Genomic DNA, 25,616 nt, shown 5'->3' on the forward strand with positions numbered 1-25,616 from the left:
ATTTAGGACTTCGGTTCTACTCCCGGTTCCACCCCTTTCTGTGCGACCTCGGACAAAGCCGCTTCACTTCTCCGGGCCTCAGTTCTCTCCTCTGTAAAATGGGGATGAAGACCGTGAGCCCAGTGTGGTTAGCTTGTATCTCCCCCAGCGCTTAGTACGGGACCGGCACATGACAGGCGCTTAAACCTTTCGACAGTCTTGCCCAGACCCCGGAGGCTTCTGGCTCAACGCAGCTGGGCAGGATTGAGGCCGCGTGTTTGAAAATGGAGTTTTCCCGAGGAAATGGAAGAAAATAGCATCCCAGATAGGCCAGTGCTCATTGCAGGCGACGCAGAACCCCGTCTCGGCCCCGCTCTCCATTTTGTGCCCCGCCTCGCTCTCCAAAGGGCCTGCCCCGCCGACCCCGGGTCGGACCACCGAATGTTTTTGGCCCCGGGATTCGGCCCCGGGCCGTCCGCGGCCGCCCGGTGCGGGGACGGGACTGGAATTCGGTAAGGAACGAGGCGCCTTCGATCCACGTACCAATTTAGAGGAAGACGAAGCACCGGGCCTGAAAGGCTGGAAGGAGTTCCAGAGCGGGGCTTGGACGACGTGAACTCTGTCCTTGTGGTCGGCCAGCAGCAGAAGCTATCGACGGACCGTTTCTCGGGATCAGAAGATTTCCAGCGGCAGCCCGGCTAAGTTGCCGCGTTGCCGTAATTAGGATGAATATTTCATATCTGCTCCTCTGGGTCGCCGGTCTGATACCGGGATCTCCCCACCGGGAGTTTGAGCCGTTGGGTCATCGTATCCCGCTTTTCCAAGAGGGAAAATGAGAAGAGAGGTCAACGCGGCAGGCGCCCCGGGGCAGTCGATCAGTCGTATTTATCGGGCGCTTATTCATTCAGAGGTATTCAATCGTATTTATTGAGCGCGCACTTTGTGCAGAGCACTGTACTAAGTGCTTAGGAGAGTACAATACGACATAATAAGCTGACGTGTCGCCTATTGGTTTGATAAACAATAATAATACGATAATAATAGTTACAGAATCAGTTAAGTGCTTACTGTGTACCAAGCACTGTTCTGAGCGTTGGGGGAGATACCGGCTAATAAGGTCGGTCACCGCCCCCGTCCCACATGGGGCTCGCAGTCTTCATCCCCATTTGACGGATGAGGGAATCGAGGCCCGGAGAAGTGAAGTGACTTGCAGCGTGAAGAGAAGCAGCGTGGCTCAGTGGCAAGAGCCCCGGCTTGGGAGTCAAAGGTCGTGGGTTCCAATCCCGGCTCCGCTACTTGTCTGCTGTGTGACCTCGGGCAAGTCACTTAACTTCTCTGGGCATCAGTCACCTCATCTGTAAAAATGGGGATTAAAAAATGGGAGCCCCACCTGGCTCACATTTGATTACCCTGTATCTACCCCAGTGCTTAGAACAGTGCTCAGCACATAGTAAACGCTTAACAAACACCATCATTATTATTATGGTTATTATTATTACTTGCCCGAGGTGACTGGCTTTTTGGACACGTGAAGTCGTTGGGACATCCAAGCTGGGGATATAGATTTGAGAATCATCCGCCTAGAGATGGTATTCATTCAATAGTATTTATCGAGCGCTTACTATGTGCAGAGCACTGGACTAAGCGCTTGGAATGGACAAATCGGCATCAGATAGAGACGGTCCCTGCCCACTGATGGGCTTACGGTCTAATCGGGGGAGACGGACCGACAAGAACGATGGCAATGAATAGAATCGAGGGGATGAACATCTCATTAAAACGATAGCAGTAAATAGAATCAAGGCGATGTACATTTCATTAACAAAATAAATAGGGTAATGAAAATATATACAGTTGAGCAGACGAGCAGAGTGCCGAGGGGAGGGGAAGGGAGAGGGGGAGGAGCGGAGGGAAAGGGGGGAAAAGGGGGCTTAGCTGAGGGGAGGTGAAGCGAGGGGTGGAGGGGGAACAGAGGGAAAAGGGGAAGCTCAGTGTGGGAAGGCCTCTTGGAAGAGGTGAGCTCTCAGTCGGGCTTCGAAGAGGGGAAGAGAGTCAGTTTGGCGGAGGTGAGGAGGGAGGGCGTTCCGGGACCGCGGGAGGACGCGGCCCGGGGGTCGACGGCGGGACGGGCGAGAACGGGGGACGGCGAGGAGGCGGGCGGCGGAGGAGCGGAGCGTGCGGGGTGGGCACTGGAAAGAGGGAAGGGAGGAGAGGGAGGAGGGGGCGAGGGGACGGACAGCCTCGAAGCCCAGAGTGAAGTTTCTGTTTCGTGCGGAGGTCGATGGGCAACCGCTGGAGGTTTTCGAGAAGGGGAGTGACGGGCCCAGAGCCTTTCTGCGGGAAGATGAGCCGGGCAGCGGAGTGAAGAACAGACCGGAGCGGGGAGAGACGGGAGGAAGGGAGATCGGAGAGCAGGCTGACACGGTAATCGGGCCGGGATATCATGAGAGCCTGTACCGGTAAAATAGACGTTTGGGTGGAGAGGAGAGGGCGGATCTCGACGATATTATAAAGGTGAGACCGGCGGGTCTCGGTGACGGATCGGATGCGTGGGGTGAACGAGAGAGCCGAGTCGAAGATGACACCGAGGTCGCGGGCCCGAGAGACGGGAAGGTGATAGGGTCCACGGTGATAGGGAAGTCAGGGAGAGGACCGGGCTCGGGAGGGAAGACGAGGAGCTCGGTCTCGGTCACGTCGAGTTTCAGGCGGCGGGCCGACATCCGGGCGGAGACGTCCCGGAGGCGGGAGGAGACGCGAGCCCGGAGGGAGGGGGAGAGGACGGGGGCGGAGATGGAGATCCGCGTGTCATCCGCGTAGAGACGGCGGTCGAAGCCGTGAGAGCGGACGAGTTCGCCGAGGGAGTGAGTGTAGATGGAGAACGGAAGAGGGCCGAGAACTGACCCTTGGCCAGTGTCTGAAGCCAGGGGGACGAATGAGCCCCCCCAGGGAGTGGGTGGAGATGGAGAATAGAAGGGGACCCAGAATTGAACTCTGAGGGACCCCCACAATTAGGGGATGGGAGGCAGAGGAGGAGTCCGTGGAGGAGAGTGAGAATGAACGGCCAGAGATAGAGGAGGAGAACCGGGAGAGGACAGCGTCGGCGAAGGCCAGGTTGGATAAGATTTTCAGGAGAAGGGGGTGGTCCGTAGTGTCGAAGGCGGCCGAGAGGCGGAGGAGGAGCGGGATGGAGTAGAGGCCGTTGGATTTGGCAAGAAGGAGCTCGCCGGTGACCCTTCAGAGGGCGGTTTCATTCATTCATTCGGTAGTATTTACTGAGCGCTTACTATGTGCAGAGCACTGTACTAAGCACTTGGAATATACAATTCAGCACGGGCTTACAGTCCCGTAATCGGGGGAGAAACACGGACAAAGCCAGACAACCTAATCACGATAAATAGAATCAAGGGGATGGACACCTCATTGACAGAATAAATAGGGTCATAAAAATATCGTGGAGTGGAGCCCACAAGAAGGTTTTCAGGCTGGATAAGGAGGCAGACATTGTCGTAAATGACAGCCAGGGGAAATAGCAGGGGATAAGGATATGGACATAAGTGGTGAGGGGCGTGGGGGGAGTAGCAGAGTGCTTAAGCGGTGCTCAGCAAGGGCATAGAAGCAGCGTGGCTCAGTGGAAAGAGCCCGGGCTTGGGAGTCAGAGGTCGTGGGTTCTAATTCCGGCTCCGCCGCTTGTCAGCTGGGTGACTTCGGGCAAGTCACTTAACCTCCCTGGGCCTCAGTGACCTCATCTGGAAAATGGGGATGAAGACCGTGAGCCCCAAGAGGGACATCCTGATCACCTTGCCTCCCCCCCCAGTGCTTAGAACAGTGCTTTGCACATAGTAAGCGCTTAACAAACGCCACCATCTTGATTCTATTCATCGTCATTACGTGGTCTTGTTGTCCGTCTGTCTCCCCCGATTAGACCGTGAGCCCGTCATTGGGCGGGGATTGTCTCTGACTGTTGCCAAATTGTCCATTCCAAGCGCTTAGTACAGTGCTCTGCACCTAGTAAGCGCTCGATAAATACTCCTGAATGAATGAATGAATGAACATAGTCGACAGCAGGGAGCTGGGGAGGAAAGTGAGGGATTAGTCAGAAATTCCAAGCCGGAGGGAGAACAGCCACGGAACCCCCATTTTGCCGTTGAGGAAACGGCGGCCCAGGGAAGCGAAGCAACTTGCCCAGAGTCACACAGACAGCGGCGGGCCAGAGGCGGAGCCGGAATTAGAACCCAGACCCTCCGGCTCCCAGGCCCGTGTTCTATCCCCTAGGCCGAGCTCTTCCCCTTTAAAACTTTACCTGGTTTTCCTGGAGAGAGAAGTTTGGAACCCGGGTGCTCTTCCGTGCGTTCGGAGAACGGGTGTCCAGATGTGATTAACGGCTCGCGGGGTTTGGGCCCCTCCCAGAGGTCGGGTTCCGAGTCTTCGCCTTCTCGCGGAGTCGGGTCGCCGTGTCGATCCAGAAACGGGCCACTGATTTATTAGGGGCAACACAGTGGTGGTTCTCGTTCCCGAGTGGTCGGTCAGCAGATTCGTTTTCACTCACGTGAAGCGTCGACTCGGGATCCGGTTAGTTTGCCAGTCACACGGCCTTAAGAAAGGAGCCAACCAGACTGACTTTCAGGAGGAAATTTCAATCGGTCAGTCCATCGGTAGTATCGATCGAGCACTTCCTGGGTGCAGAACAGGGAAGCAGCGTGGCTCAGTGGAAAAGAGCCCGGGCTTGGGAGTCGGAGGTCCTGGCTTCGAATCCCGGCTCTGCCACCTGTCAGTTGTGTGACCGTGGGCGAGTCGCTTCACTTCTCTGTGCCTCGGTTGCCTCATCTGGAAAATGGAGATGAAGATTGTGAGCCTCACGTGGGCCAACCTGATGACCCTGTATCTCCCCCAGCGCTTAGAACGGTGCTCTGCACATAGTAAGCATTTAACAAATACCAACGTTATTATTATTACTAGAACACAGCACCCTCCCTCCTCATATCCAACAGACAATGACTCTCCTCCCTTCAAAGTCTTATTGAAGCCCATCTCCTCCGAGAGGCCTTCCCGGATCAAGCCCCACTTTTCCTCACCTCCCACTCCCTTCTGCGTCGCCCTGATTTGCTCCCTTAATTCATCCCCCCTTCCAGCCCCACAGCACTTACGTCCATATCTTGTCCTTTATTTATTTCTGTTAATGTCTGTCTCCCCGGCTAGACCTGTCAGCTCGTTGCGGACGGGGAATGTGCCTGTTTAGTGTTATATTGTACCCTCCCAAGCGCTTAGTCCAGTGGTCTGCACACAGTAAGCGCTCAATAAATGCGTTTGACTGAGGGGGAGGGAGGAGAGCAGGTATTGAAGCTCCATATCACAGATGGGGAAACTCAAGCCCAGTGAAGTGAAGTGACTTCCCCAAGGTCACACAGCAGACCAATGGTGGAGACGGGATTAGAACCCAGGTCCCCTGCCTGCCAGGCTCCGGGCTCTTTCCACTCGTTCCACGCTGGTTTCCACGCTCAGCCTTCGTTTGGTCAGAATGATTGAGAACCTACTCTATCTGTCCTGTCAAATTTTATGTTGTCTGGCATTAAAAATAATTTATTTAAGCCATTTTATGAGAGCGTAGAGAATTCTACAAGCACGCAGATAATCATTTTAAACAAGTCTGGGGAGGGGGGAGGAAGAGTTGAAGTGAGAGGGATGCCAAGGGGAAAAACCGGAGAGAGAGAGTGGGAGAGATCAAGGAGAGAGAAATACCATGGAGAAGGAGAGTGGGAAAGATCAAGGAGAGAGGAGAGAAAGAGACCAGGGAGGGAGACAAGCGAGAGAGACTATGGAGAAAGAGAGAATGGAAGAGACCAAGGGGGGAGAGAGAGAAATACCAGGGAGAGAGACGAGAGATATACCAAGGAGAAAGAGAGTGGGAAAGACCAAGGAGAGAGAGGGAGAGACCAAGGAGAGAGAGAGAGAGAGAGAGAGATCTAGGAGAGAGATGAGAGATATGGAGAAAAGGAGTGAGAGAGATACTGTGGAGAAAGAGAGCAGGAGAGGCCAAGGTGAGAGAGGGAGAGAGAGAAGGACCAGGGAGAGAGACAAGACAGATATACCAAGGAGAAAGAGAGTGGGAAAGACCAAGGCGAGAGATGGAGAGACCAAGGAGAGAGAGTGAGACCTAGGAGAGAGATGAGAGGTATATCATGGAGAAAAGGAGTGAGAGAGACCAAGGAGAGAGATACTGTGTGGAGAAAGAGAGCAGGAGAGGCCAAAGTGAGAGAGAGAGAGAAGGACCAGGGAGAGAGACAAGAGACGTATACCATGGAGAGAGAGGGAGAGACCAAGGAGAGAGAGATCAAGGAGAGAGACAAGAGAGATATACTATGAAGAAAAGGAGTGAGAGAGACCAAGGAGAGAGAAAGAGTCCAGGGAGAGAGATACCGTGGAGAAAGAGAGTGGGAGAGGCCAGGGTGAGAGAGGGAGAGAAAGACCAGGGAAGGAGGTAAGAGAGATGTACCATGGAGAAAGAGAAGAGAGAGCGGGAAAGACCAAGGAGAGAGAGGGAGACAGAGAAAGACCAGGGAGAGAGACAAGAGAGATACACCTTGGAGAAAGAGAGTGGGAAAGGCCAAGGAGAGAGAGAGAGAGTCCAGGGAGAGAGATACTGTGGAGAAAGAGCAGGAGAGACCAAGGTGAGAGAGGGAGAGAGAGAAGGACCAGGGAGAGAGACGAGAGATATACCATGGAGAAAGACAGTGGGAGAGACCAAGGAGAGAGAGATCAAGGAGAGAGACAAGAGAGATACTATGGAGAAAAGGAGTGAGAGAGACCAAGGAGAGAGAGAAAGAGTCCAGGGAGAGAGATACCGTGGAGAGAGAGAGCGGGAGAGGCCGGGGTGAGAGAGGGAGAGAAAGACCAGGGAAAGAGGTAAGAGAGATATACCATGGAGAAAGAGAAGAGAGTGGGAGAGACCAAGGAGAGAGAGGGAGACAGAGAAAGACCAGGGAGAGAGACAAGAGAGATACACCTTGGAGAAAGAGAGTGGGAGAGGCCAAGGAGAGAGAGAGAAAGAGTCCAGGGAGAGAGATAATGTGGAGAGAAAGAGCAGGAGAGACCAAGGTGAGAGAGGGAGAGAGAAGGACCAGGGAGAGAGACAAGAGAGATATACCATGGAGAAGGAGACTGGGAGAGACCAAGGAGACAGAGAGAGACGAGAGAGAGAGCTACCCTGGCGAAAGAGCGAGAGAGACCAAGGAGAGAGAGAAAGAGACCAGGGAGAGACACAAAAGAGAGAGAGAGATACCATGGAGAGAGAGCAGGAGAGACCAAGGAGAGAGAGACGAGAGAGAGATACAATGGAGAAAGAGAGTGGGAGAGACCAGGGAGAGAGATAGAGAGACCAAGACTCTACAGAGGTTGGCCCCAGCAAGGGTAGCAGGCCCCGTATGCCTTGTTGGTCCAGCCCCCCGGGACCGTTCATTCATTCGTATTTTTTGAGCGCTTACTGTGTGCAGAACGTTGTACTAAGCGCTTGGGAAAGCTCCATATTCCTCTCCATCTACTGCTTATAGTCAATTCCATAGGTTTCCTGCCTCCCCTTCCCTCCCCTCCCATCCCTTCCCGACCCCTTCCCCTTCTCCCGGCCCCCCGGGCCAGGCCGGATCCCGGAATTGCAGACCATCCGAGCGTGCGCGCGCCCTCTTGGACATCTCTTTCTCAGGTCACCACCTTTTCCGGGCCGTTCTTCTTCTGCCTAGCCACCCCCGATACCCCGTTTCTTGCCTGGACCCCCGACTCCCGCCCCTCCGTCTCCCTCCCGGCGACCCGACCCCCGGCTCCAGAAGCTCAGAGTTCCTCTCCCGGGAACCTGGGACCGGCGGCCCGGCTCCGGGGCCACGGAAATCGGCGGCAGGAGCCCGGGGGGCGGGAAGGGGGAAGCTGAAAATGAAAATACCGGACGGAAAGAGACCCCGAGTCCGGTCTGGCCTGCAGACTGTGGCTCGGGCTTTTCGGTCGATCCGACGATGGTATTTATTGAGCGCTTCTTGGGTGCAGAGCTCTGTACCGAGCACTTCGAAGTGCTCGGTACAAGAGAGTTCGTAGATCTCACGCGGGACCTGGGTTCTCATCCCGGCCCCGCCAGCTGTCTGCCGTGTGACCTTGGGTGAGTCACTTCACTTCTCTGGCCTTCAGTTACCTCATCTGTAAAATGGGGATGAAAACAGTGAGACCCATGTGGGACGGGGCCTGTGTCTTACCCGATCAACCTGTATCTATCCCAGCGCTTGGAACAGGGCCTGACACATAAGAAGTGCTTAACAAATAGTGCTTAGAGTGCTTAGAGAAGTACTTAGAGAAGCAGCGTGGCTCAGTGGCAAGAGCCTGGACTTCGGAGTCAGGGGTCAAGGGTTCGAATCCCTGCTCTGCCCCTTGTCATCTTTGTGACTGTGGGCAAGTCACTTAACTTCTCTGGGCTTCAGTGACCTCATCTGGAAAATGGGGATTAACTGCGAGCCTCACGTGGGACAACCTCATTACCCTGTATCTTCCTCAGCACTTGGAACAGTGCTCTGCACGTAGTAAGCGCTTACCAAATGCCAACTTTATTATTACTATTATTAAATACCATAAAAAAAAAGCCAGTCTCTACCTTCTAAGTTCTCACAATCCAGTAGGGGAGACAGACATTAAAATAAATTACAGAGCGGGAAACAGCAAAGAATAAAGACATAAGTGCAGTGGAGGTGGGGTTGGTATGAAAGTGCTTTTAATTTTTATTCCAATTTTTCCTAATCTGCCACCCGACCTCATTGCACTCCCTGGGTCATTTCTTCCGATTCGGGGACTTCTGACTCTCAAGGCAGACGACAAGTGTTTTCCCATTCAAGAGAAATCGGTAACAGTCAGTGTCCGAGCGCCCGAAGAACCGACGCGGAGGACTCAGTAGCGAGACCGTCAGAGATGAGGAGGTAGAGTTGTGATGGGGTTCGTTCATTCATTCATTCATTCATTAGTACTTACTGAGCGCTTACTATGTGCAGAGCACTGTACTAAGCGCTTGGAATGGACAAATCGGCAACAGATAGAGACGGTCCCTGCCCTTTGACGGGCGCACGGTCTAATCGGGGGTTCATCCCGTCTATTTCACCGTTCGGGGCATTACCAGTGGCTACAGCCCGGCCCTGGGAGCCAGAAGGTCACGGGTTCTAATCCCAGCCCCGCCACGAGTCAGCTGTGTGACCTTGGCAGAGTCGCTTTACTTCTCTGGGCCTCAGTTCCCTCATCTGGAAAACGGGGATTGAGACCGTGAGCCCCACGCGGTACAAGGGACCGTGACCAACCCGGCTTGGATCCACCCCAGCGCGTAGTACGGTGCCTGGCACATAGTAAGCGCTTAATAAATACCAGATTTACCCCGACCGAGCAGGGGGAGCTGTCGTGGCACCGATCCGGCCGGCCCGATCGGGGCGTTATTGAGCGGTCGTCGTGACGGCGTCGATCCGCTGTATTTCACCGGTCGGGGCGTTACTGAGCGGACGGGGTTTTGTCACGGTGTCGATCCGGCTGTATTTCACCCGTCAGGGCATCAGAGACCTGGCGGAGTTGTGGCGGCTCTGGTTCGGTAGGAGGGGACTCCTTCCTCCACCGCGCCGCCCCCCCCCCCCCCCCCCCCAATCCGAGAAATCCCCCCAGATCCCCGCTTGGCCCCGCTTTCGGGTCGCGAACCCGTCGGCCGTGACCCGCGGGTCCTCCGGGAGGAGGGGCAGGGCCCTCCTGCTCTTCAGAACCAGCCCGGCACTTATTTACCTTTCGAGCAATTAACATAATTACCATTATGCTAAGAAGTCATTTTGGGAAAGCTCCGCCTCGCGCTCCTAGGACCCAACGGGGACATTTTGAGCGGGGACTTATCCTGTCGATGGAAGGGTAATTGCCATTTTGGCTTCGTGCTCGCAAACGGAGGCAGCTAATTGTTTAGGCAAATAGCGGATTAATTTAAATATGCATCCCTAATAAAACCAAAACGGTCCCCATTACGGTCCCCGTTCCCATGACGAGGAGTATAAATATTCCCGGGAAGCACCATTAGGCCGGGGGCTTAAGGACCGTCGAGGTTATTTCACAGCGGTGGCTCTTTGCGGATCTCAAATGATCTTCACGGAGGCGCCCGTAAATCAGCTTAAACTCATTTAGATCCCATTTCCAGTAGGCACGGTTTCATTACCTCACTCGGGCTGGGCTCTCGGGGCGGAGGGAGGGGCGGGGCGGAATTGGCACCGTCGCCCACCTGCAGCTGCTGGTCCGGGCCACCTCGCCTCCCTCCGACCCGTCGGCCGCCGGGAGGCCTTTCGTTATTAGAGAGGCGGCGCGGCTCAGTGGAGAGAGCCCGGGCTTGGGAGTCAGAGGTCGTGGGTTCTAATCCCGGCTCCGCCGCTTGCCAGCTGTGCCACTTTGGGCAAGTCACTTCTCTGTGCCTCGGCGACCTCATCTGTAAAATGGGGACGAAAGCGGGGAGCCCCACGTGGGACGACCTCGTCTCCTTGGATCCCCCCCGGCGCTTAGAACAGCGCTCTGCACATAGTAAGCGCTTAACAAATGCCACCGTTAATGGCTGCCCACCCCCTCCCGGCCGGAACGATGCCCGGCTGGGAGCCCGCGGGGGTCATTCGGACGGTCGGTCGGATGTAAGCCCGTCAGCGGGCAGGGATTGTCTCTGTTGCCGATCTGTCCATTCCAAGCGCTTAGTACAGTGCTCTGCGTATAGTAAGCGCTCAGTAAATACTATTGAATGAATTTATCGAGCGCTTACCGAGTGCGGAGCACAGCGCTTGGGAGAGGACAGTGGAACATCGCGTTTCGTTCGGTCACTCGGTTTATTGAGCGCTTACTACGTGCAGAGCACCAGAGTACTCCTCACTCTAGGCTTCGAGGCTCTCCATCACCTCGCCCCTTCCTACCTCTCCTCCCTCCTCTCTTTCTACCGCCCACCCCGCACGCTCCGCTCCTCCGCCGCCCGCCTCCTCGCCGTCCCCCGGTCTCGCCCGTCCCGCCGTCGACCCCCGGGTCGCGTCCTCCCGCGGTCCCGGGACGCCCTCCCTCCTCGCCTCCGCCGGACCGATTCTCTTTCCCTCTTCGAAACCCTACTTAAGACTCACCTCCTCCGAGAGGCCTTCCCGGACCGAGCTCCTCTTCTCCCTCTACTCCCTCCGCCACCCCCCCTTCGCCTCTCCGCAGCTAAACCCTCTTTTTCCCCTTTTCCCTCCGCTCCTCCCCCTCTCCCTTCCCATCCCCACGGCACCGTACCCGTCCGCTCGACCGTCTATATTTTCGTCGCCCTATTTATTTTGTCAATGAATCGTACATCGCCTCGATTCTATTTAGTCGCCATCGTTTTTACGAGACGTCCTTCCCCTCGACTCTGTCGCCATCGTCCTCGTCCGTCCGTCTCCCCCGATCGGACCGTGAGCCCGTCGGACGGCGGGGACCGTCTCTATCCGTTGCCGACTCGTTCGTCCCGAGCGCTTAGTACGGTGCTCTGCACATAGTAAGCGCTCAATAAATACTATTGAATGAATGAATGAAAGAGTAAGCACTTGGGAGAGGACAGAAGAGCAGTCATTTCATGCGTTCATCCACTCTTATTTATTGACAGCTGACTTTCATTCATTCCGCCGTATTTATTGAGCGCTTACTGTGTGCGGAGCACTGTACTGAGCGTTTGGAAAGGACAGTTGGGCAACAGAGACAATCCCTAGGCTCACAGTCTAGAAGCGGGGAGACAGACAACAAAACAAAACATGTGGACAGGCGTCAGTAGCATCAATGTAAATAAAGAGAATTAAAGATATATAATCTCATTAATAAAATAAATAGAATAATAAATATGTACCTATATGGGCCGGCGCTGTGGGGCGGGAGGGGGGAAGAGCAGAGGGAGGGAGCAGGGGCGACGGGGAGGAGGAGCGGAGGAAAAAGGGAGCTCACTCTGGGAAGGCCTCCTGGAGGAGGTGAGCCTTCAGTGCTGTGTGCAGAGCACCGGGCTAAACGCTTGGGAGAGGACAGTAGAACACTGCATTTCATTCAGTCAGTTCGGTCTCATTTATCGAGCGCTTACTTTGCGCAGAGCACTGGACTGAGCTCTTGGGAGGAGGCAAGGGAACCTTGCATTTCATTCAGTCAGTTCGGTCTCATTTATCGAGCGCTTACCGTGTGCGGAGCACTGGACTAAACGCTTGGGAGAGGACAGCAGAACGTTGCATTTCATTCAGTCAGTTCGGTCTCATTTATCGAGCGCTTACCGTGTGCAGAGCACTGGACTGAGCTCTTGGGAGAGGGCAAGGGAACATTACATTTCATTCAGTCCTATTTATCGAGCACTTACTGAGCGCAGGGCACCGGAGTAAGCGCTTGGGAGAGGACAGTCGAACGTTCCGTTTCATTCATTCAATAGTAATAATAATAACGCTGGTATCTGTTAAGCGCTTACTATGCGCAGAGCACCGTTCTAAGCGCTGGGGGAGATACGGGGTCATCGGGTCGTCCCACGGGAGGCCCACAGTTAATCCCCGTTTTACAGATGAGGTCACTGAGGCCCAGAGAAGTGAAGTGACTTGCCCACAGTCACACAGCTGACAAGGCAGTCAGTCGTATGTATTGAGCGCTTACTGGGTGCCGAGCACTGTACTGAGCGCTTGGGAGAGGACAGTAGAATAAGAGAACAGACACATTCCGTGCCCTCAACGAGCTTACAGCCTAGAGGGGGAGATGAACATTAATAAGTCACTTCACTTCTCTGGGCCTCAGTTACCTCATCTGTAAAATGGGGATTAACCGTGAGCCTCACGTGGGACGACCCGATGACCCCGTATCTCCCCCGGCGCTTAGGACGGTGCTGTGCACATAGTAAGTGCTTAACAGATACCAACATTATTATTATATAAATAAGTACAGCTACGGATATGGACACAGGTGGCGTGGAGCTGGGAGGGGGGATGAAGAAAGGGAGCAAGCCAAGGCGACGCGGGAGGGAGGGGGAGAAGATTATGAGAAGCGGCGTGGCTCAGTGGAAAGAGCCCGGGCTTGGGAGTCAGAGGTCACGGGTTCGAATCCCAGCTCTGCCACTTGGCAGCTGTGTGACTGTGGGCGAGTCACTTCACTTCTCTGGGCCTCAGTTCCCTCATCCGTAAAATGGGGATGAAGACCGTGAGCCTCACTTGGGACCGCCCGATGACCCTGTATCTCCCCCAGCGCTTAGAACGGTGCTCTGCACGTAGTAAGCGCTTAACAAATACCATAATCATTAATTATTATTATTAAAAGCATCACCGCACGTCATCCCGTCTTCGTCCACAACGGACCACCCGTGTGTACGTTTGCCTTTTTTTAATGGTATTTTAAGCGCTTACCACGTTCCAGGCACCCAACTGAGCGCTGGACTAGATAGAAAGCTCCTCTGGTTGGAGTGTGGGGCTCACGGTCTTAATCCCCATTTTTCAGAGGAGGGAACCGGGGCACCGGGACGTGAAGGGACTTGCCCAAGGTCACCCAGCAGACGAGTGGCAGAGCCGGGATTAGAACCCGTGACCTTCCGATTCCCGGACCCGGGCTCTACCCACTAGGCCACGCCGCTTCCCTCAGACCTGCCCTTTTCAGAGGTCCCTTGGGCATCTGGAGATTATATCCGTACTCTATTAAATTTATAGCCATAATTTATTTTAATGTCTCTCTCCCCATCTGGATCGTCAGCTCCTTGTAGTGATAGCGACGTCTCCCATGTGCGTAATGCGGTGCTCGGCACGCGGTGAGTGCTCGATAAATACCACTGATTGATTATTATTATTAATATTATTGAGGTTAAATAGATGTCTGCTTGCTGGGTTCCTACATACTTTTAGGGGGAAGAGTTGGGGTTGCTCAGAGGTTCATCTATAACCACGAAGATGATTGTCTAGGCGGGTGACCGTCAAAATAATGATAATAATAAAGGCATTTGTTAAGCGCTTACTATTCTTATTCAGTAGTATTTATTGAGCGCTTACTATGTACAGAGCACTGTACTAAATAATAATAATTATTATTATCAGAGAAGCAGCGTGGCTCAGCGGAGAGAGCGTGGGTTTAGGAGTCAGAGGTCGTGGGTTCTAATCCCGGCTCCACCCCCTGTCAGTTGTGTGACTTTGGGCAAGTCAGTTGACTCCTCGGTGCCTCAGTTACCTCATCTGTAAAATGGGGATGAAGACCGTGAGCCCCAAGTGGGACAAACTGGTTACCCTGCATCTCCCCCAGCGCTTCGAACGGTGCTCGGCACACAGTAAGCGCTTAACGAATACCAACATTATTATTACTAAATGCTTGGAATGTACAGTTCGGCAACAGGTAGAGACAATCCCTGCCCAATAACGGGCTCACAGGGTGCCCAGCACTGTTCTAAGCGCCGGGATAGTTACAAGGTGATCAGGTTGTCCCCCGTGGGGCTCGCAGTCTTCATCCCCATTTTCCAGATGAGGTCACTGAGGCCCAGAGAAGTCAAGCGACTGCCCAGCGTCCCACAGCAGAGCCGGGATTAGAACCCAGGTCCTCCGACTCCCAGGCCGGGGCTCGATCCGCTAGGCCGCGCTGGTTTGCCACCCCTTTGCAGCCCTCCTTCTGTCGCGATTCTGAATAATAATGGTATTCGGTAAGCGCTTACTATGTGCCGGACACCGTACCGAGCGCAGGGGGTCGGTTCGTCAAGGGGGTAAATGTTGGGTGATGCCCTGAGGGGTTGGGGCTGCGGGGGGAGGCTGGTTCTTAGGTGGGCAGAACCCCCCGGAGCCCCCGGCCTCCTCCCGCTTACTGTCGCTGAGCCTTGCCGAAGGCGGAAACCGGGCCAAACCCCAGCCGCCCCAGCGGAAATCTTCCCTAATATATATAGAATAGAGAAGCGGCGCGGCTCAGTGGAAGGAGCCCGGGCTTGGGAGTCGGAGGTCGTGGGTTCGAATCCCAGCTCTGCCACTCGTCAGCCGTGTCCCCGTGGGCGAGTCGCTTCACTTCTCGGTGTCTCAGTGACCTCATCTGGAAAATGGGGATGAAGACTGGGAGCCTCACGGGGGACAACCTGATGACCCTGTATCTACCCCATAGTTTAGAACAGTGCTCGGCACATAGTAAGCGCTTAACAAATACCAACATTTTTATTATTACTCCCTCTCGGAAATCGCGCGCGTTCGGCTTAGGTTGAGGTTCCAGCCAGGGATTTCGGCCGCAATTAGCTGATTCCATTTGCCGCCCGTCAACTCCAGAATCCTGCTCCCCGCTCCCCTTCAACCCAACAACCTTAAGCTGTCAAATGGGGCTGAAGACTGTGAGCCTCACGTGGGACCACCTGATGACCCTGTATCCACCCCAGCGCTTAGAACAGTGCTCTGCACGTAGTAAGCGCTCAACAGACACCAACGTTATTATTAAGCCGGGCCCCGCTTGACGTTACCCCCAAAGCCCTGGGGTTCCAGATGCATTCACTCCTTCATTCAGTCATCTGTATTGAGCGCTTACTGTTCATTTATTCATCCAGCGGTATTTATTGAGCGCTTACCGTGTGCAGAGCACTGGACCAAGCGCTTGGAACGTACAGTTCGGCAACAGAGAGAGACGATCCCTGCCCGACAGCGGGCGCGCAGTTTAGAAGGGGGAGACGGGCGGCAAAATAAGACAAGTAGGCGTCGATGCCGTCAGAGTAGAAAAATAGAATCATAGATGTATGCGCCTCATTAATAAAATAGGGTAATAAATATATACAAATGTAGACAAGTGATGTGGGGCGGGGGAGGGGGTAGAGCGGAGGGAGGGAGTCGGGGCGATGGGGAGGGGAGGAGGGGCGGAAGGAAAGCGGGGGCTCGGTCCGGGAAGATGGTGAGCTCTCGGTAGGGCTTCGAAGAGGGGAAGAGAGCGAGTCTGGCGGAGGTGAGGAGGGAGGGCGTTCCGGGACGGCGGGAGGACGGGGGTCGACGGCGGGACGGGCGAGGACGGGGGACGGCGAGGAGGCGGGCGGCGGAGGAGCGGAGCGTGCGGGGCGGGCGGCGGAAAGAGAGAAGGGAGGAGAGGTAGGAGGGGGCGAGGGGACGGACGGCCCCGTAGCCTAGAGTGAGAAGTTTTTGTTTCGTGCCGAGGTCGATAGGCGACCGCTGGAGGTTTTTGAGAAGGGGAGTGACAGGCCCGGAGCCTTTCTGTAGAAATGCTTACTGTGTGCGGAGCACTGTGCTGAGCGCTTGGGAGAGTTTGGTGCAATAATAAACAGTCACAATCTTCACAGCCCGCGTTCCTCTCGAAAAGAAATAAAGCACGCCCGCGTCAGAAACAGGGACCCGATTCAGTTGCCAGCGGTTTACCTTGGGCCCTCTGAAGCGTTTGTAGACCGTTATTGCCCTAATGATAATAATAAAAATGATAGTGGCATTTGTGAGGCATTTACTACATGCCAGGCACTGTACTAAGCACTGGGGTAGAAACAAGCTAACCGCGTTGGGGACACAGTCCCTGGCCCATATGGGGCTCACGGTTTCAATCCCCATTTCACAGATGAAGTCACTGAGCCCAGAGAAGTAAAGAGACCCGCCCGGGGTCCCACAGCCGAGAAGTGGCGGAGCCGGGATTAGAACCCAGGACCTTCCGACTCCCAGGCCCCGGGCTGCAGCCGCGACGCCGTTCATATTTCCCTAAGTGGCTTTAGAGGAAGAATCTCCGAGCCAAAGCCCTTACGGTTCAGAGACGCAGACGGCGTGCAAGCGAGGCGCACGGGGAAAGGCGGTAAGGGGAACGAAAGGCAGGAGGGGGACAGGTTAGGAGCGGGGCATATGTCGTATAAGGAGGGGCAGGAAATTTGGCAAGGAACACCGTGTGGGTGAGAGAGGCCCGGGGATTAGTGACTTGGATCGATTTCATATTTATCCGCCGCCTCCGAGACGTTAAGTGCCCCGCGGACTGCGTCGTCGGCGAAAAGACGAAGACCCGGCTATCAAATTTGAACGAGCCAAGTGGACGCCCGCCCAACCCGGTGCCCCGACTTGCTTTTAAAGTGAAAGGAGAGCCAGAGGGGGGGGTGGGGAAAGGTAGCCTCCCCCGGGCTTGGAAACGAGTAGCCCGGCCCCGACCTTTAACCCGGCTCAATTTCCCGGAGGCCGCGTTGAGAAAGAAGCGGGGTGAGGGGGCCGGAGAGGACGGGCAGGCGCGAGGTGGGGGCCGTCTTCATCCCCATCTTCTCCCCTCTCCTCCGAACCCTCCGCCGGCTTCCGGCGGCCCTCCGCGTGATAGGAATCGTGATTGTGGTACTTGTTAAGCACTCACTGCGTGCCAAGCACTGTTCTGAGCGCTGGGTTAGATGGTTTTTGTGCTTGTCTCTCCTGTTAGAGCGTAAGCTCCGTGCAGCCGGGGAACGTATCACTTGAACGTGTCAGATACCATCGACTGATTCTCTGTTTTGTACTTTCCAAAAGCTTGGCCCAGTTCATCGTAAGCCCCTTGATGCCTCACGTGCTTTCCCAAGCGCTCAGTACAGTGCTCTGCACAGAACAGACGCTCAACAAATGCCATTGGTGGATGAACTGCCCCAGATGGGCACTCAACGGTATTAATAACGGTAATCACGGGACTCGTTAAGCGCTTATTATGCGCCGAGCGATGTGCTGAGCGCTGGGTTAGATACAGGGTGATCAGCTTGTATCTCCCCCGGCGCTTAGAACGGCGCTCGGCACCTAGTGAGCGCTTAACAGATACCAACGTTATTAGGTGCCGAGCATTGTTCTAAGCGCTGGGTCAGATACAGGGTGATCAGCTTGTGTCTCCCCCGGCGCTTAGAACGGGGTGCTCGGCACCTAGTGAGCGCTTAACAGATACCATCGTTATTATTATCATTCTCTCTTACTGTCTGGGATTTCATGTCCCGTGCCCACCTCCCCCTATTTAGCTCGGGAGGCCCCCGCGGGCCAGGCGGGCGAGTAAGCGCTCAGCAAGTATATTTTTATCACCCTATTTATTTTGTTAATGAGGTGTCCATCCCCTTGATTCTATTTATCGCGATTAGGTCGTCTCGTTTTTACCCGTCCGTCTCCCCCGATTAGACCGTGGGCCCGTCACCGGGCAGGGACGGTCTCTGTCCGTTGCCGACTCGTCCATTCCAAGCGCTTGGTCCGGTGCTCTGCACATAGTCGCAGCTGTGCCACTCGGCAGCTGTGCGACTGTGGGCGGGTCACTTCACTTCTCTGGGCCTCAGTGACCTCAGCTGTCAAATGGGGACGAAGACCGTGAGCCTCATGTGGGACGACCTGATTCCCCTGTCTCTACCCCAGCGCTTAGAACAGCGCTCTGCACCTAGTACGCGCTTAACAAATGCCGACATCATCATCGTCATAGCCAGCGCTCAGTAAGTAGTACCGAATGAATGAAAGTACCCCCGACGGGCCGCCGAGGTTCCGGAAGGGGCGTTCACGCTGCGGCTCGTGTTTCCTCCGTCTCCCCAGGGGCCGTGAGCGTCTGGAGCCTGCTGGTGGGTCGCGAGCCCATCCACCGCTACCGGCACAACCAGAGGATCCGGGCCTTGGCCCTGAGCCCGGACGGGGCGGCCGTAGCCACCGCCTCCGCTCTGGAGGTCAGGGTGGAGTACCCCAAGGACGCCGGCTACTGGCTGGGCACCGCCCAGTTTGACGTTCAGAAGCCGGTGAGTCGCCCCCCCGGGACCCTCAGCGGCGGGGCTCGGGAGGCAGCGGGACCTGGATTCCAATCCCGCCTCCGCCCCCTGTCAGCTGGGTGACTTGGGCCCAGTCGCCTCACTTCTCCGGGCCTCGGTTCCCTCATCCGGAAAATGGGGACGAAGACCCCCGAGCCCCTCACGGGGCAACCTGATGACCTTTTGTCTCCCCCAGCGCTTAGAACGGGGCCTGACACTCGGTGGAGAAGGCCCAGGCTTGGGAGTCAGGGGTCATGGGTTCGAATCCCGGCCCTGCCACTTGCCGGCTGGGTGACGGTGGGCAGGTCACTTCAGTTCTCTGTGCCTCGGTGACCTCATCTGGAAAACGGGGATGAAGACTGTGAGCCTCATGTGGGACAACCTGATTACTCTGCATCTCCCCCAGCGCTTAGAACAGTGCTCGGCACGTAGTAAGCGCTTAACAAATACCAACATTATTAGTAAGCGCTTAACAATTACCCCCATTATGATTATTTATGATAATAATAATAACCGAGCTATTTGTTAAGCGCTTACCGTGTGCCAGGCAGTGGACTTAAAAGCCTTAGTAGTAGTAGTCATGATAATAACTAGTAATGAATGATATTAGTAATAATAAGAAGAAGAAGAATGATATTTGTTAAGCGCTTGCTATGTGCCAAGCACCGTTCTAAGCGCTGGGGTAGGTACAAGGTAATCGAGTTGGACACGATCCCCGTCCCACATGGGGCTCACGGTCTTCATTCCCGTTTTCCGGATGAGAAACAGCGTGGCTCAGTGGAAAGAGCCCGGGCTTGGGAGTCAAAGGTCATGGGTTCTAATCCCGGCTGCGCCGCTTGTCAGCTGGGTGACCTTGGGCAAGTCGCTTCAGTTCTCTGTGCCTCTGTTACCTCGTCTGTCAAATGGGGATGAAAACCGTGAGCCCCACGTGGGACAGCCTGATCACCTTGTATCCGCCTAGCGCTCAGAACAGTGCTTGGCACGTAGTAAGCGCTTAACAAGTGCCATCATCGTTATTATTATTATTATTATGAGGGAACTGAGGCCCAGAGAAGAGAAGGGACTTGCAGCAGACGGGTGAGAGAGCTGGGATTAGAACCCGTGACCACCTGAATCCCAGGCCCGGGCTCTATCTACTACACCGCGCTGCTTCTCTACTGGAGCCACATTATTGAAAGCCCACCCCCTCCCAGAGGCCTTCCCGGACTAAGCCCCACTTCTCCTCGTCTCCCGCTCCCTTCTGCGTCGCCCCGACCCGCTCCCTTTGCTCTTCGCCCCCCGGCTCAGTCCCACGGCGCTCACGTCCAGTTCTGTCATTTATTTTCTCCTGTTGATTTCTATCTCCCCGCCTCTAGACCGAAAGGTCGTTGCGGGCGGGGGATGGGTCTGTTCATTGTTGTATCGTGCGTTCCCAAGCACCTAGTCCAGTGTTCTGCACAGAGTAAGCATTTAATAAATACACTTGAATGAGTGAATAAATGAATTCATTCATTCATTCAGTAGTATTTATTGAGCGCTTACTCTGTGGCAGAGCACTGTACTAAGCGCTTGGAATGGACAGATCGGTAACTGAGACAGTCCCTGCCCTCTGACGGGCTTACGGTCTAATCGGGGGAGACGGACGGACAGGAACAAAATGAATGAAGATTAAGCGCTGGGGCGGTTACAGGCGAATCACCAGAGAAGCACCGGCGTGGCCTAGTGGAAAAAGCCCAGACTCGGGAGTCAGAGGTCGTGGGTTCTAATCCTGGCCCCGCCACTTGTCAACTGGGTGACTCTGGGTGAGTCACTTCACTTCTCTGGGCCTCAGTTCCCTCCTCTGCGAAACGGGGATGAAGACCGTGAGCCCCACGGGGGACAACCTGATGACCTGGTCTCTCCCCCGGCGCTTAGAACGGCGTTTGGCACATAGTAAATGCCTAACAGATACTATCCTCGTTATTATTATTATCATAAAATCAAGTTGGACACAGTCCCTGTCCTATGTGGGGCTCACAGTCTCGATCCCTATTTTACAGATGAGGGAACCGAGGCCCGGAGAAGTGAAGCGACTTGGCCACGGTCACAGAGCAGACAAGGGACGGAGCCGGGATTAGAACTCATGACCTTCCAACTCCCGGGCCCGTGCTCTGGCCGCTACACTTTCTCTGGCGGCCCCATTCGTTCACGATCGTATTTATTCAGCGCTTTCTGTGTGCAGAGCCCTGTACTAAGCACTGGGGAGAGGACAACAGAACAATAGACGGACACGTTCCCTGCCCACAACGAACTTAACAGTCTAGAGGGGGAGACAGACGTGGATAGAAATAAATAAGTGGTGTGGGGCTGGGAAGGGGGGATGAAGAAAGGGAGCGAGTCGGGGCGACGCAGAAGGGAGGGGGAGAAGAGGAAAGGAGGGCGTAGTCAGGGAAGGCCTCTTGGAGGAGATGGGCCTTCAAGAAGGTTTTGAAGGGGGGGAGAGGGAGCGTCTGTCGGATATGTGTCTGTTGCCGATTTGTCCATTCCAAGCGCTTAGCACAGTGCTCTGCACATAGTAAGCGCTCAATAAATACTATTGAGTGAACGAACGAATGAATATGAGGAGGGAGGGCGTTCCAGGCCAGAGGCAGGACGTGGGGGCGATGGCGGCGGCGAGAGAGACGAGATGGAGGGATAGCTTGGCATCGTTATTATTATTAGAGGAGCGAAGTGTGCGGGATCCGTCTGCGAAGGCCACCGCGGTGCCAGGCGGAAACGATACCAGATCGAGGCCCGGGCGATGGCGAGCCCGGCCCGCCAGCCTTTCGCCCCGGGGAGCTCCTCCCGTCCCACCCCCGATGTGAAAGCGAGGGGCGGAGCGGGGAGTCACGGGCGGCCAGATGGCGAGGGAGAGAAACCTCCCCTCCTAATGAACATCTTTGCCCGAATGAAAAGTCAGCCTGGCGCGCTCCGGACCCCGGGGGTCCTCACGCGAAAATGAGGACCGGGTCTGGAGCGATGCCGGCGTGGAAGGCGGTGTTAATTGGCTGGCACGGCGCGGATGTCGCAACGGAAGCCGGAAGGAGCCCGGCGCTTCCTTCGGGCAGCCGCTTCAGGCGGCGGGGGGTCGGGGGACGGTTCGGGGCACCGTCTTCCTCTCTTTTTATCTCAGGGATATTTGTTAAGCGCTTCCCGGGTACCAAGGCTCTGTACTGAGCGCTGGGGTAGCTACAAGCTCAGCGGGTCGGACGCAGTCCCCGTCCCGTGTGGGGCTCACCTTCTTAATCCCCATTTTCCACATGAGGGAACAGAGGCCCGGAGAAGTCAAGTAATAATAACATCGGTGGTATTTGTTAAGCGCTTACTCTGTGTCAGGCACCGTACTGAGCGCTGGGGTGGGCACCAGGTTGGACGCAGTCGCTTTCCCGCTGAGGGCTCACGATCTTAATCCCCATTTTGCAGATGGGGTGACTGAGACCCAGAGAAGTGAAGTGACTCGTCCGAGGTCCCACGGCAGACGGGTCGGGATGAGAACCCAGGTCCTCTGACTCCCAGGGCTGTGCCTCTTTCCACTAGGCCGCCCTGCTCCCGCTCTCCTTCCTCCACGAGGGTCTGAGAGACTTCAGTAGGTTGCGGCGAGAGTCGGAGATGCATCTGGACTCAGATTCAATAACCTGGTTTGGGCCCGGGGATGATGATAATATCTGTGGTACTCGTTAAGCACTAGCACGAAGCACTGGGGTGGATACAAGATAATCAGGTTGGACCCCGTCCCTGCCCCCATGGGGCTCACGGTCTTACTTAATGGTGGTATTTGTTAAGCGCTTACTATGTGCCGAGCACTGTTCTAAGCGCTGGGGTAGATACTGGCTAATCAGTTTGTCCCACGTGAGGCTCACAGTCAATCCCCATTTTACAGATGAGGGAACTGAGGCACCGAGAAGTGAAGTGACTCGCCCACGGTCACACAGCTGACCAGCGGCCGAGCCGGGTTTCGGACCCGTGACCTCTGACTCCCGAGCCCGGGCTCTTTCCGCTGAGCCACGCTGCTTCTCGCAGATGAGGTAACTGAGGCACAGAGAAGTGAAGTGACTTGCCCACGGTCACACAGCTGACTGGGATGGATAGGTGGTAACGAGGTGGTTCCCCGTGGGGCTCACAGTCTTCATCCCCATTTTCCAGAGGAGGTCACTGAGGCACAGGGAAGTGAAGTGACTTGTCCAAGGTCACACAGCAGACGAGTGGCGGAGCCGGGGTTAGAACCCCTTGACCTGTGACTCCCAAGCCCGGGCTCTTTCCGCTGAGCCCCGCTGTCAGATGGATTATTGCTTTCCCCCACTACCCGTCTCCTCCCAGAAGCCTTCCCTGACTGCGCCCTCCTCTCCTCCGACTCCCTTCTGCGTCGCCTTGATTTCCTTCATTCATCCTCTCCCCCCGCCCCACAGCACGTGTGTGTATATAAATATATCATTTTTTAATTTATTTATGTCTCTTAATGTCGGCCTCCCGCCTAGACTGTGAGCTCGTCGTGGGCCGGAAATGTGTCCGTTTGTTGTAGGGTCCTCTCCCAAGCGCTCAGTACAGTGCTTTGCACCCAGCCAGCGCTCAGTAAATACCACTGAATGACCGAAAGCGCAGATATTGGATCCCCATTTTAGAGATGAAGCAGTGGAGAACCAGAGAAGCAAAGCGACTCGCCCAGGGTGGCCCAGCAGGGAGGTGCTTGGCGCATAGTAAGCGCATAGTAAGCATAGTAAGTGCTTAGAGAAGCAGCGTGGCTCAGTGGAAAGAGCCTGGGCTTGGGAGTCCGAGGTCACGGGTTCGAATCCCGGCTTTGCCACTCGTCAGCTGTGTGACGGTGGGCGAGTCACTTCACTTCTCTGTGCTTCAGTTCCCTCATCAGAAAAAATAGGGATTAACTGTGAGCCTCACGTGGGACGACCCGATGACCCCGTATCTCCCCCAGCGCTTAGAACAGTGCTCTGCACGTAGTAAGCGCTTAACAAATACCAACATTATTGTTATTAACAAACGCCATCGTCGTTATCATCATCATCATCATCATCATCAGGATTATTAATTATAGGGTCAGCACCCAGGTCCTCCGACTCCCAGGCCCCGTCTCTCCCCACCGGCGCCAGAGTGAACCGAAAAACCCGACCCGAGGCGGTGACCGGGGAAGCTCCCGGCGATAATCTTGCTAGATTTGAGTACCTCCGAGGCCGCGGGTGACCCCCGCCCCCGTGGACTGGGCTGGAAGCGGTTTCCGTGCGGCGGGGGCGTCCATTCATTCAATCGTATTAATTGAGCGCTTACTATGCGCAGAGCACTGTACTAAGTGCTTGGAATGGACAATTCGACAACAGATAGAGACGATCCCTGCCCAGTGACGGGCTCACGGTCTAATCGGGGGAGACGGACAAAAACGATAGCAATAAATAGAACCAAGGGGCCGTACACCTCTTTAACAAACTAAATAGGGTAATAAAAATATAGACAAACGAGCAGATCTAGCGGGTGCTTGGCACCGAAGGGGGTTTTCGCCCGGAAGGAGAGGAGGCTCGGATTTTTTTCGGCCACAAAGCTCCCGACTGACGGCGGACCCAGCCAGAGTCGGCCTTCCCTGGCCGTCGATGAAAGAGCCCCATCGAGCAGTCAGGGAAATAAGCCACTGTGCTGGCAGACGAGAGCTAAGCCTCTTGAAAGTCGAAGCGCTCCCGTGCTGCCGTGCGATGAACGATCTGGCCCGGAGCTGGGAGACCCGGTTTTATTTCATTGTATTTTATTATTACATTTCAGATTTATTCCGATGGTGTTTGCTAAGCAGTCATGCAGTCCGGTTTATTGAGCGCTTACGGTGGGCAGAGCACTGCGAGAGCGCTTGGGAGAGGACGGTGGAACAACAAATAGACACATCCCCTGCCCGCAGCGAGCTTACAGTCGAGAGGGAGTGCTTACTGTGTGCCCGACACCGTTCTGAGCGCCGGGGTGGATGCAAGCGAATCAGGTTGGACGCGGTCCCCGTCCCACGGGGGGTTCACGGTCTCCATCCCCGTCCGACAGATGAGGGAACCAGAGCATAATAATGATGATGATGATGATGATGGTATTCGTTAAGAGCTTACTCTGTGCCAAGCACTGTTCTAAGCGCCGGGGTAGATCCGAAGTAATCAGGTTGTCCCTTGCGGGGCTCACAGGCTTCGCCCCCATTTTACAGCTGAGGTCACTGAGGCACAGAGAAGTGAAAGGGACTTGCCCACAGTCACACAGCAGACGAGTGGCAGAGTCGGGATTAGAACCCACGACCTCTGACTCCCAAGCCTGAGCCCTTTCCACTACGCCACACTGCTTCTCAGAGAATAATAATAATAATGGTGGTATTTGTTAAGTGCTTACTATGTGCCGAGCACTGTTCTAAGCGCTGGGGGGATACAAGGTGATCGGGTCGTCCCACGTGGGGCTCACGGTTTTAATCCCCATTTTGCAGATGAGGTCCCTGAGGCCCAGAGAAGTGAAGTGACTGGCCCAGAGTCACCCAGCTGACAAGTGGCAGAGCCGGGATTAGAACCCACGACCTCCGACTCCCAAGCCCAGTCCTCTTTCCGCTGCGCCACGCCGTTTCTCGGAGAAGTGAAGACACTTGTCCGGGTTCACACGGGAGACAGGTGGTGGACTCGGGATTAGAACCCAGGTCTTTCTGCCGCCCAGGCCCCGGGCTCTACCCACTTGGCCACGCCGCTTAAATCCCCCCGTGGGCTCCCCCCGCCCCGGGAGGAACTGCTAGCGTTCGTTCACTGAGTACGATCGATCGATCGATCGAAGCCGGAACGGGAGTGGAGGCAGGCAGCTTTTTGGTCCAGGCAGAAGGAAGATGACGAGGGCAAGACCTCCGTAAATGAGGAATGCCTTCCAGGAAATTCGCGATGGGCACGTGCGGGGTCAGGATCTATGTCTTAAGCGCCCCCGATGCTCTCCGGGCTTGGCGCCGAGTTACTTTTGACACCCT

The 25,616-nt window shown here is 55.3% G+C and overlaps 1 protein-coding gene across 1 annotated transcript in view; it reads left to right on the forward strand.

Annotated features, from left to right (window-relative positions):
• The window catches only part of FBXW8 (F-box and WD repeat domain containing 8), a 125,485-nt gene that overhangs the window by 51,308 nt on the left and 48,561 nt on the right, over nucleotides 1-25,616 (forward strand). Inside the window, exon 7 of the mRNA XM_029057600.1 lies at nucleotides 18,447-18,643. Coding sequence (XP_028913433.1) covers nucleotides 18,447-18,643 — 197 coding nt within the window. The remainder of the gene's footprint in view (nucleotides 1-18,446; nucleotides 18,644-25,616) is intronic.

Source organism: Ornithorhynchus anatinus, chromosome 2, assembly GCF_004115215.2.
Source record: "Ornithorhynchus anatinus isolate Pmale09 chromosome 2, mOrnAna1.pri.v4, whole genome shotgun sequence".
NCBI lineage: Eukaryota > Metazoa > Chordata > Mammalia > Monotremata > Ornithorhynchidae > Ornithorhynchus > Ornithorhynchus anatinus.